Genomic DNA, 13042 nt, shown 5'->3' on the forward strand with positions numbered 1-13042 from the left:
TTTCAAATACAGTACATGTAGCATGATTGCAGGTACTTGGTAGGGGAGGGTGTGAGAAGTGAATTTGATATCTTAAATATTAATGAGCATAATGGTTTGGCTGGAATCAGTTACTCCTATTGTAGAATATGTGGTAGAAGAGGCAGATCAAGACCAGATTATGAAATGTTAAAAGCCGTGATTGTTAATATATCTGTCTTCCTTTATTAGTTTGTAAAATGATTGCTAGCAATTTTGTCTTGATTTCATTTTGTTTGGTATAGGCAAATGCAATAATTTAAAACTACTAACTTATGAAGTGATCTATAAATGTATGTTGATCAAATGATGGAAAAATAGAGAGAAGGGAGAGAGAGGGAGGGAGAGAGTATGTGAAGAAAAAGAGAAAAGGAGGAAGGAAGGAAGGGAAAAGTGTGGCATATAAAAGGTATTTGAAATGATAAGAAAATAAAGATAACAGTGAACAATTATACATTCAACCCTATTGAATGCTATATATTATTATGTTAATTTCAAAAGTAACTATTTTGTCCTGCAGTAAATATGTACAAAATTTCCCAAAAGGTAAATCTACTAGAGAGATATGATAGGGTGCCTAAAAGATAGCATCAAATTCTCTTTGAAGTAGTTCAGAATGTCTACATGGGAGAGAGGCTATTGCTTCAGGCTCTTGAGGGCAGATATGTTCTTCAATACAGAAGCCTAGGACATAGGACAGAACATATACAACAGCACAGAGAAAATATAGATGGTTGATTTGTTGTGTCATTAGAAGTTTGCTTGAGACTGGCATGTATGTAAAGAACTAGGTTTTGACCAGATTGTGGATTTTGGACTTCATCCTTGTTATGCAATGTTATGTTATCCAAAATTCTGTGCATTTCTGGCAAGATCCCCAGAACCCACTCCCCCACCACCTACCTACTCAAGCCTTGCAGCATCAACAATCTGCCTAAGCAACCAGCAGTACTAATCATTCCACACTTCACATTCTCGCGCATGTCGGTTGCCAGAGGAAGCAAGTCTCAGGTCATACTTCATATCTGAATATCATCCCGTACAGCAAAACGTGTTTCCTAATATAACAATATTTCCTATAACTCCTCAAATTTCCACTCACTTATCTATATGCATTATCCATCAGCAAAATCCCCTGTATACTCAACCTCTTCTCTCAGTGTTTCTCTTGATTACCTTAATATCTATAATGTGAAGTTCTGGAGCCGGTCCTTGATTTTCTTCTCTATATTTAGTCCCTAGTGAATTCATCCGATCTCATGGTCTTAAATAACATGTATAAATTGAGCACTTCCAAAATTAGATCTCCTACTGGACTCTCTACCCTGAGGGAGTTCATGTATTCAAGAACTAGGTTACTATCTCTATTTGGACACATAGGCACCCCAGACTTAACAAGTTAGTCCCTCCAAAACACCACACCAGCATTCTTCTCAGTAAATCACAACTACTTTCTCTTAAGTTACTCAGGTTGAAAGCTTTGGAGTTGTTCTTAACCCCTCTCTTACTGCATACTCCATATTCAGTCCAACTGCAAATTCTGTTGGTTATATCTCCAAAATATGACCAAATTCTAGCTGTTATCTCCCTAACACCATCATTGTCCAAGCTGTAATTCTCTCACCTATGTTTTGGAAAAACACTGATAATTTTATTTTCCCCTTCTCCCCAATCCCATTCAACAGTTCATTTTACAGCCATCAGAACAGCCATGACACTTCTCAACTCAAAAATGCTCTAGTCATTTCCTGTCTTATTCAGAACAAAAGCCAAAGGCTTTAAAATGGTTCACAAGGATTTTCAGAGGTATTCTTATAAAACCCTGCAATCGTACTTTTCTAAATCTACCCCTTATCCCTTACCTCACTGGCCTTTTTGCTCTCTAGTTCACTGAACATACTCCCACTAAGGGGCATTTGCATCTACTATTCTTTCTATCTGCCATGGCTTTTCCTAGATATCTTAGTTTTTGTAACTTCCTCTTTCTCTTCAGTCTTTACTCAGATATCACTTTACTGAAGAGATGTTTCATGATTCTCCTGTTATCTCCTTCTTACCAATATCCTTAAGAGAGTATTTGTTTATTGTGTTTTCTACCAAATTGTAAATTACATAATAGCAGGAAATTTGTTAGTTTATTACTGTTTTAGGTATCTAGCACACAAGAGGTACTTAATCAATAATTGTAGAAATAACAAATAAATGAATTAATAAATACAATAAGAAATGAATATTTTTAAGCAAAAGATTTATCTAGTCATACATTTTTTTAAAATGATACATCTAACCGAAGAACATGTGTGGAAAATTTTGAATTACCTCTGTGGAAGCTGGCAAAATAATTTGGGAAAGAGGGAAAATGGATGTACAGTAGGATGGTTGCAGTAAGAATAAAAAAGAGCAGATATGTATAGCAAAGGCCATATTGACACACGAGAAAGTATAGGTAGTAAAGAAGTATGAGTCAAGTAAAATGCTAAGCATAGGCCACATGGAGAGGAAAGAACAGCAATGGAAAATCCAGAAGGATGCATTTAAACATTTATGATATTATAAAAATTATAATTATGAAAGCAAAATTAAGTGCTTTCATGAACATTTAAAGACTATAAGACAACACTTATCTTCATAAATTTAGAGGCTGAAATTGACAATGCCAATCTGAGAAAGTTTTAGTCATAGAATAATTGTACCAATATCAAACTAATAGTTTTAATTCATATGAGATGGTGATTTTTCCTCATCCTTTTAATGCAATCTTCTTTGTCCTTCACCCATGTGTTTTTCGATCCTTATGGCATAACAGAAATCCTTCACTTACTGCATAAATAAGGTCTTTTCTTTATTTTTAAAACTGACTATGATTTCTACTCTACATTTCTAAGTGAAGTATAGGTGGCTGGTTATGACCTTTTTATTCTCATGTTTTTGCAAAACTTCAGGATCAACAAATTCCAGGGAGTATAAATAGATTTTAATTGATTTCTGCTGTTTACATATTTATTACAAGGGAAAAATTGGGCATGCTTTTCTGTCATAACCAATAACCTTTAATAAAATCATACCTATCAGTTTTTAGCTTTTAAAAAGCCACCAAAATTGGTGGTTTGGTTTATCATAATTGAGTTTTGGTATTATTGTTATTTGCATATCATTTGAGTAATTGCTTTGATTTTTAGGAAAGACTAGCAGAAGAAATTGAAAAGCTGAGATCTGAACTTGACCAATTGAAAATGAGAACTGGCTCTTTAATTGAACCCACAATATCAAGGTAACTAAATTAAAAGCTTATCTGCAATTGACCAATAATCAATATGAGTTTCCTTATGAATAATGTCTCCTCAAATAAAATAAACAAGTACTTCCTATTGCTAGCCATCATTGCCCTATTTTGACTTCTTACCAATTTAGTTTATTTTATTTACACTTTTAGTTATACTCAAAAGTAATTCTCTAGTTTAGTTACAATTTTATTTACAATTTTAGTTATACTCAAAAATAATTATCTTATTTAGAAATCCTTTCTGCAGATGTGCAATAAAAATTGAAATCACTACCTTTCATATTCTGCATTTAATTATATAGATAAAATATGTAATAAGAATCTTAAATGAAGAAATGGAATCATGCATAAGATTACATCTCATTCCAGGAAGAAATGTCCACCCTTTTCTCTACATATAGAAATGTTTTCAATGCTTATTGTTTTGTTTTGTTTTTATTTTATTTTAATCATTGTTCAAATACAGTTTTCTCCTTTTTACTCCCAATCCAGTCCCCCCTCCCACCCTCTCCCCTTCCCTCCCATTACCACCCTCCCCTTAGCTTATGACCATGTGTCCTTTAAGTTTGTTCCTGTGAACCCTTCCCACTGTCCCCTTAAATTCCCTCTTCTCTCCCCTCCCGTCACCATCAGCCTGTCCTCTATGCTTATTGTTATTGAAGAAATTTCATTGATTACGAACATTCATATTCAAAGAGCATTTAGCTATTTTGGTAAATAATTGCAAATAAAGAGGTAAAAATTATACTAAAAAAACTCAAATAAATTTAGTCACACTCATCTACTTTGATTCAATACCTCATCTTAAATAAAAGAAGCAGTGAGCCCATTGTTTTTCTCTCTAGATGAACTTTAATAATTCACATTTTTTTTTGTTTAGAGCCTTTTATTCAAATTTGATAAGAAACCTTAGACCGATTCACTTACTTGATCATTTATTTATTAAGCAATACAATAATATTAGCTATTTGAAACTATAGACCACCACAGATTTCTAGAAGTTCATTTTTCATGATCTTATGCTTATGTGTAGAATATTAGCTCCATAAGGGATAGAATTTTTATCTAGTTAATTACTATAATCTCAGCACCTTAAAAACATCACAGCATGTAGTATGCACTCAAAAAACATTGTTGAATGAATATCTGGTAAAGTAGTTTTCAGATGTACAAATGAAAAAGATCCAAATAAAAAAATTCTAAAGGAGCTTATATTTCTCAGTATAAGTATTGATAAAACATTCAGTATTTTGAGTATTTCTCTCTTCGGTTGAGTATAAAAACACATTTCTGCAGGCATAAATATATCAATTTTTTTTACGTTTTAAAGATTTTATTTATTTATTTTTAGAGAGCAGGGGAGGGAGAGAGAAAGAGAGGGAGAGAAACATCAATGTGCAGTTGCCTCTTGCATGCCCCCTACTGGGGACCTGGCCCAAAACCCAGGCACATACCCTGACTGGGAATTGTACCAGCAACCCTTTGGTTCACAGGCCATCACTCAATCCACTGAGCCACACCAGCCAGGGCATATCCAAAAGTTTTAATAGGTAGTTCTTTAATTTAGAAAATCATGCTTATTTTTAACAAATTTTTATTCTCACATATATCTGAATCAAAATTATTAATTCAGTTTCATGTGTTTACATGGTGATGATGATGATGATGATGATGATGATGGAGAAAAAGAGCTGATAAAATATCCAAGGAGATTCTAAATACATAGAGTGAGCATTATTAAATTAACAAATTAAAGATATTTCCACAGGACCAAATATCCATTCTGTTGTCTTTTTGACCTTCAGACTCAGAAATGCAGAGTTCTAGACATGTTGTCATCATGGACCACCTAGCAGTGTGACATTTACCCACAATAATAGAACTACACACAAGACAACTTTCCTCGGCTGCAGAAGACCATAGTAGAAACAACACTACACCGAGCATAATAAGGCTGACATTCCTAGGTCTCAGACATACAAGTACTAGCTGTCTGATCTTGGAAAACCCATTTCCATAACAAGATTCTAATTTTGTATATATTTTACATGAAATTGTAACCAAAATGATTACAACTTTAAATGTACATAATATAGCCTTTGACTTCTCTTGTTAGAGAGCTAGCTCACAGAGTTGAGTAAAAGAGGTGAGCAGTAACATTTGTAGATGAAGTATAAGCGGCGGCCTCTTCTACAGTTGCTGTTGTCTTGGGTCTTTTGTTATTTCAGGATCAGTTAAGTACTTTCTACTTGCCAGACATGGCACTAGAGATACAGTGGTGATGCTGATGAAGAGGACTTGTTCCAAATGGAAAATAGAGGAATAATATTTTAATGGAAAGAATATGAGGAACTAGAATAGTATTATATATCGCAATGGGACTTTTAAACTGAGCCTTTAAGAATGCTAATCATGTAAATGTGTGAAGAGACTGTTTTAAAAGTTCAGAAGTGAAAGCGAGTTAGTGGAGGATGAAAGTCAATACAGCTAGATGATCAGATACAGAGAATAACTAGAAGTGAACTGGGAAGTAGGAAGGGCCCAAACTACTGCAGAGGGCCTTTGAGGACACTGCACATCTTCAAGCAGGTTGTCATTGGGACCAATCTGTGTTTTGTTTCAAGTTTTTATAAATTACCTTGAGTTGAGTGTTAAACAAGAAAACACTACTCCTAGGATGATAAGTTGTAATAGAAAATCAACTCTGATGCTCAAAGAAACATTACCCTAAGTAGCCATAGACAAAAGGAACACAGAATGTTCTGAGGTAGATAGTTTAGAATGTCTTACAATCAATTTCATTAATTTGTTATCTTACCAAATATTTTTAAATGCTTAATATATGCTTAGGAATAACTCCTTGAACAGATAATGGAGATGAAAATATATTTGTCTCCTTGAAACTTATACCCTCCCTCTGCCTAATAGTTAAAGACTTAAGATTTGTGCCATTTACAACCATGGCCTTGTTGGTTAGTTTTTATGTATGATTAATCAAAAATTAAAAAAAACAGTTTGATTGATTAAGTCTCACATTCACTGATCTAAAAACAGTCACTGTCATCTCTCTCAGGGATAATCCCTTAGTTCATTTGCTTTAATGTCCTATTTGGCAAAACCAGGACCTCCATCAGTTAGGTCAGTATCTTCTGCTGTTGTAAACATCGATCTCACCTGACCTCTTTCATTTAATCTGGCCAAATATTTGGAAATGCTTCTTTCACAAAGGGATCTAAGGGTAAGAAAATAGATCAGTAGAAACCCCAAATTCAAGAGTAAACACAGCTTTACGTATGTTTGCTACTGATAATAAATCATTTTGTAAGACAGCATATTGCCACTGATATCATTATTATAGCAATAAACTGAATTTGCTGTAAATCTCTGTATAAATAATGTTCCTGGAAAAACTTTTATCACACTTTACTTTCAGTGTACTCTCTTACCACGCTTATTGAAAAACATGGTGACAATATTTTCCAATCAAAATGTTCCAACTGTTGCATCACTAAGTAGATTTCAAAATTAGATGTGCTTGTCAAAAGACTTTTCTTTAATTTTTTTAATCTATCCCTTCTTATAAGCTAAGAAATTATTTTGAGTCTGGCTGGGTTGCTCAGTTGGTTGCAACATTGTCTTGTACACTAAAAAATTGCAGGTCGATCCCTGGTCAGGGAACACACATGGGTTGCAGGGGACCATAGCAGGGAGAGGAGGGGAGCAACCGATTGAAATTTCTCTTTCACATCATCTCTCTCTCTCCCCCTCCCCCATTCATCTCTCTGTCTAAAATCAATAAATATATACTCAGGTGAGGATTTAAAAAATTGTTTTGGTGGTATATTCTATTTTATCAAAAATAACTTTATTAAACTTGGGTCAATCTGATTTTAAGCATTTTCTTGATTTTTTTAAATTGAAAAATCGAATGTTGAAAAACAGAGAACTCTGGTACTCCCAAATTTTACACATTATCTTGTTAGATTAATAAGGAATGTTTAAAACAAATACAGTAACAAATAAGATATATCGGGATATCCACTAAACAGTTCAAACTAAACAGAAGTGATAGAATCTAAGCCTCTGGGTCATGGCTGCCCATGGTAAAATGTTTTATTCTACTACCACAGTTGAAAATAGTAATTAATGAACCAAAGGGCTTTTTGTATTCCACAAAGAGAACATTCACCAAATCTTCAGGAAAGAATCCAAGCCTGGGGTTTCTGATGTAGCTTCTTAGGAGACTTCAGAGAGTCATGATAATTCATCAGTTTTCTGTCTTAAAGTTCATTTCCTTGAGGGCTAATGTTTTAATGCCAACTAAAAGGTGGACAGTGATTTGAAGGTAAGTTTAATTTTGAAGCGTGGCTATATTTCATATTTTTCCTTCTCCCAGGACTCATCTGGACACCTCAGCCGAGTTGCGCTATTCAGTTGGCTCCCTGGTGGACAGCCAGTCTGACTACAGAACCACTAAAGTAATAAGAAGACCAAGAAGAGGTCGCATGGGTGTGCGAAGAGATGAGCCCAAGGTTAAATTTTTATTTCAAGTTTCTGAGGGCTTTAAATAAATACACTATTACATTTTGGTTAGAATTTTATCAGTAATACTGAAAAGATTCAAAATGCTAGCATTCTTATTAGTTTCAAATGTGAAGTATGACATATTTTAAAAACTATGACTTACATAAAATCCTTACTATATGCCAGATGTTCAACAAAGTATTTCCTATCTATTTATCCACATCACCTTATGAATTGGGTACTACTTTTATACTATTATAATTACATATATGAAAATATTAAAGCTCAGAAACTTTAAGTGTTCAGCCACACCAGAGGTCCCTAACCCTTTTGGCACCATGGGCTAGGTTTGTGAAAGAAGACAGGCGGGTTGGGCTGGGGCAGGGAGGGCTCAGGGCTCAGGAGGTGATGAGCTTCGAGCTTCCCCCACCCTACTGAGGAATGGGGGTGTGGGAGACAGGAGGACAGAAGAGTCAGAGTTCAGGTAAACTTTCCTTGCCCGCAGGCTGTGGATGAGGGTCAGGGAGTTAGGTGGCAGCATTCAGACAAGCTTTGCTTGCAGCCTGGCTCCTTAACAGGCCCCAGACCAGACCTGTACATCCTTCAAAGTAGTAGGCTCAGATCAGAATCTGAGCCTATGTTTCTGTATTTTCAACTTCCATGCTTTTATCCATTATGCTATTTTGCCAAACAAATGTATTTTGTGGTTTGCATGGGCACCTAAGTGATGGCATTCTTCTGTTAATTAAAATTAATTAAATATTTTAATTATAATTTCCATTTTAAAAACACTGTGAGGAAAATGTCTGTAAACATTAAAGGTGTTTGTAGAAAACTGTCCACAATCAACTGCAGGACCAACCTTTCATTCACTCAGTAACTTAAATTTGTAAGCTATGCATGTTCAGTAAGTATATAGTTGCATTTTATAGAGAATATAGTTCCCATGTGCCCTAAGAATAGTTTGCTCTCCCCAACCACTTTTATGTGTTCAAAGTTCTACATAACCTACTTATACAAACCCTTTGTTTTCCTTTTTAACACTTTCATTTCTAATTGGCACCTATGTGTCATGTACAAATTAATCCTTTACAGTAGGCATTCAATACCCGTTGAATATAGATAAATGAAAAAATGAATAAATTAAGTTTATCTCAGTTCTTCTCTCATTTTTATATGAAAATAGATTAGTACTACTTGGTACCAAAACAATTTGTAATACAAAAGCTAATGCAGTTTTTCAAACCTTAAATAATACTCAAGGCAATCTTATATTGTTCCCCCCAAAAGTCATTTTACATCTTCATAAAAATAAAAAATAATTTTTTGAAATAGAAGAAAACTCTTGGTCCTCCCTTTTACTCCCAAACCTCTCATACCTTGAGATTACAACTTGAAAAACATTGGTCTATTGGTTACTCAAGACTTTCATTAAAATGAGTATTTATTATATCAGTTAAAACATAGCCATGTAAATTAGTGTGCCTTGGACTTAAAAAAATCAATCAGACATTTAAAGGACCAGAGCAGTGGAAATGAAATCAAATAACTTTGCAATATTTCTAAATAATACTTAGCTAGATTTATGTAAATCACCATTGAAAGAATTCTTATGTAATTTGTTGTGTGGTAATATTTGTAGTTTGAGTCTACAATACAAGGTGTAGATAAGACACCTTGTATTGTACAATAAATGGGAATGCTTGAGTACAAGTGGATAGAAAGGGTTAATTTGTAAATAAGGAGAAATGCTGCAAACACAAATGCTTTAAAGTAACTGTTAACTCAATTTGGAGTTGAGCTAGAAATCATGATGTTTATCATTTATTATTTTTATTTCTATGAAAATCTTAATATTTATGCTGACAGTACTTTCCATAAAATGAAATGCCAAGGAACTATTTTATTGAACCAATACATTAAAAAGTTAATCAGTTCAGCTTTTGCCAAGTAATCATAAAAGCATATGTGCTTTTTCTATTGCTTTTTAGAATATTGCTTTGAAAATAAATAATGTGATAGATAATATAATTGCTCACTTACCATTCAGGTAAAATCTCTAGGAGATCATGAGTGGAACAGGACTCAACAAATTGGCATGCTAAGCAGCCACCCTTTTGAAAGTGACACAGAAATTTCTGATATTGATGATGATGACAGGGAAACGATTTTTAGCTCAATGGATCTCCTCTCTCCAAGTGGTCATTCTGATGCCCAGACTCTAGCCATGATGCTTCAGGAACAATTGGATGCCATCAATAAAGAAATCAGGTGAGTTCAACTATTACTGATGGTTTCAGGGTGTAAGAAGACATTGATACCAAAAATGAGATCAGCAAGTCAGAAGAACTGTGACCACCTGGGAGGGTGTTGGAACTGCAGAATTTCATACCTCACCCTGCACCTACTGATGCAGAGTGTGTATTTTCACAGAATTCCCTAGATATCTGTATATCTCCTATACAAAATTAGGATAGTCTTTGAGAGGAACATATATGAAACATACAGAAATGATATGAAGGGAATGTAAAGGAGTGAGGTAAAGATACAATCTCCAATGAATTTTAAAACATTTTTTAATTAAAATTTACCGTTTAAATGGTATTTGTAGTGATAAGATACATTATTAAGGTACATTTAACACTGTAATAAAGGTACTAACTAGCATACAAATAAATGTGCAGTAGGCTCCTTAAAAGTATTTAAACACCAGAGTGAAATTAAACTATGACTGAATTATTTAAAACTAGATATGAAAAAATGGAACTATCATCACACAGCATCTAGAAATAGATGGTTTCCAAAGAGAAGGTAACATTGTAGAATAGAATTTGTGCAACTTAGCATTTTAAATATTGAGAAACATTGTCATTATGGTAGCTTAAATTTTAACTTACGTATTTTCTTGAATTCCAATGACAATCGCAGTGTTTTTCTATCGTGAATTTGACTAACCTTAGTGAATAACCCTACTGTGTTAGGTAGATTTGTTTCCTTTCAAACATCAGGAATTATTCTTAAATTGTTATTTCAACCAGTGAGCAGTTTTTACTATTTTGAACAATGCTTTTATTTGTTCTTCCAGCCTGTAGATTTAATCTGTGGACCTCCTATTTTGATTCAAATTTACCTAGCTCTCCACTATCATCACCGCGTTGCACATTATAATAGTTTCTACTTTCTTTGTAGTATTTGGATTCCCAAGCTAGTCCTAACTAACACTGCAGTCAAAACAGACTTTTAAAAACCAAAATGTATTTGTACACTTTCCCTTTTCAAGCCTTTCAGTTTTTCTTAAGATATAGATCAAGATCCTTTGATGGTCTGCAATGGGTCACCTACTTCAATGTTCTCTTAACCTTCACCTGGCATAGTCCAGGTTCCATTATACACGACCTGCATTCTTTAAATGATCCAAGCTATCCCCTTTGTTGTTGGTGGTGTTTTCCCCTTATAGTACATGAGGTACATATGGTACATTCTCTGCACACTCTTCTGCCCTAACTCTTCACCCACTTTCTACTTACTCCCCATGAAGAGCTCCACTATTGCTTCTCCCACCTTTCATTTCACTTCACTGTCTTTTAGTTCTTTGTCTATATCACTAGATTGTAAGTCATATAAGAGCTAGGAAGTATATCTGGTTTTACTCACTTTTTTATTTCCAGAACTTAGCATTTTGCTTAATAAATAGAAAGTGCTTTATAAGTATTTGATTCCTATAAAGAGAAAAGATATATAAAACGTTAATTTCGACTGCATAACACTTTCTGATGCTGTGCAGCTAATGATTGGACTCACTAAATAGATTTCAAATCAAGTATGCACCCCTCAGTATGATATTTGTTTTCACCAAAAATATATACACATACCCTCAGTAACAACCCGTATTGTTTCATGGACTCTTAGCTTTCTTGCATTAGGGTAGTAATTCCTAGTAACAATCTTGGCCTAGATTAATTATTGACCCTAACACAGTGATATCCAAATAATAAATTCAATATATTGCCTTTTGATATGTAACATTACTGACCCCCTTAAGGTAGATTAAAATAGTTGGTAATTGTAAGAAATTAAGAAATACTTAAAATTCAAGTACATAGCAACATTTGAAAGAAATGGACACTTTCATATAAACTGTGGTAATATGCTAACACCAACCAGAATTTATCATGTAAGATTTTTCTTCTTTTGTAAATTAATTATTTTTAAAAATTTTACATATATCTTACTGATTACATTATTACAGTTGTTCCAATTTTCCCCCTTTGCCCCTTTACCCTGTACCTCCCATTCTGTCCAGCAACCACCCTCCCCCACCCTTAGTTCATATCTAAGATCATGCATATGAGTTCTTTGGCAATTCCATTTCCTTTCTGTTCTTAAGATTCCCCTGTCTATTCTGTACCTACCAGTTTGTACTTCCTAATCCCTGTACCTTGTTCCCAATCTCATCCTTCCCTCTCCTAATGGGTAACCTTCCAAATGATCTCCACATTTATCTTTCTGTTTCTGTTATGCTTGTTTTTTCAGTTTGTTGTTTAGGTTCAGTTGTCAATAATTGTGAATTTGTTGCCATTTTAATGTTCATAATTTTGACCTTCTTTTTCTTAAATAAGTCCCTTTAACATTTTATATAATAATGGTGTGGTGATGATGAACTCCTTTAGCTTTACTTTCTCTGGGAAGCACTTTGTCTGCCCTTCTATTCTAAATGATAGCTTTGCTGGGTAGAGTCATCTAGGTTGTAAGTCCTGCTTTTCAACACTTTGAACAATTCCTGCCAGTCCCTTCTTGACTACAAATTTTCTTTTGAGAAATCAGCTGACAGTCTTATGGGAACTTCTTTGTAGATAACTTGCTACAAAGCTGCTTTTCTCTTGCTGCTTTTAAGATTCTTTATCTTTAACTTTTGGCATTTTAACTATGATGAGTAGTCTTCTTTGTGTCCATCTTGTTTGGGACTCTGCACTTCCCTCTGTGCTTATATGTCTATTTCTTTCACCAAATTATGGATGTTTTCTTTTATTATTTTTTCAAATAAGTTTTCAATTTCTTGTCCCTTCTCTTCTCTGGTACCCCTATGATTCAAATGTTAGTACATTTGAAGTTGTCCTAGAGGTTCCTTAACCTATTCTTGTTTTTGTTTTTTTTTATTCCTTTTTCTTCTTGCTGTTCTGATTGAATGTTTTTTCTTCCTTATTTTCCAATTTACTG

General features: G+C 34.0%; 1 protein-coding gene across 19 annotated transcripts in view; it reads left to right on the forward strand.

The window, feature by feature from the left end:
* The window catches only part of PPFIA2 (PTPRF interacting protein alpha 2), a 461362-nt gene that overhangs the window by 363634 nt on the left and 84686 nt on the right, over positions 1 to 13042 (forward strand). For all 19 annotated transcript variants that reach the window (XM_028532610.2, XM_036018625.1, XM_036018632.1 and 16 more), the window contains 3 exons: positions 3198 to 3289; positions 7698 to 7833; positions 9876 to 10096. In XM_028532610.2, coding sequence (XP_028388411.1) covers positions 3198 to 3289; positions 7698 to 7833; positions 9876 to 10096 — 449 coding nt within the window. The remainder of the gene's footprint in view (positions 1 to 3197; positions 3290 to 7697; positions 7834 to 9875; positions 10097 to 13042) is intronic.

This window comes from Phyllostomus discolor, chromosome 2 (genome assembly GCF_004126475.2).
Source record: "Phyllostomus discolor isolate MPI-MPIP mPhyDis1 chromosome 2, mPhyDis1.pri.v3, whole genome shotgun sequence".
NCBI classification, from domain to species: Eukaryota; Metazoa; Chordata; class Mammalia; order Chiroptera; family Phyllostomidae; genus Phyllostomus; species Phyllostomus discolor.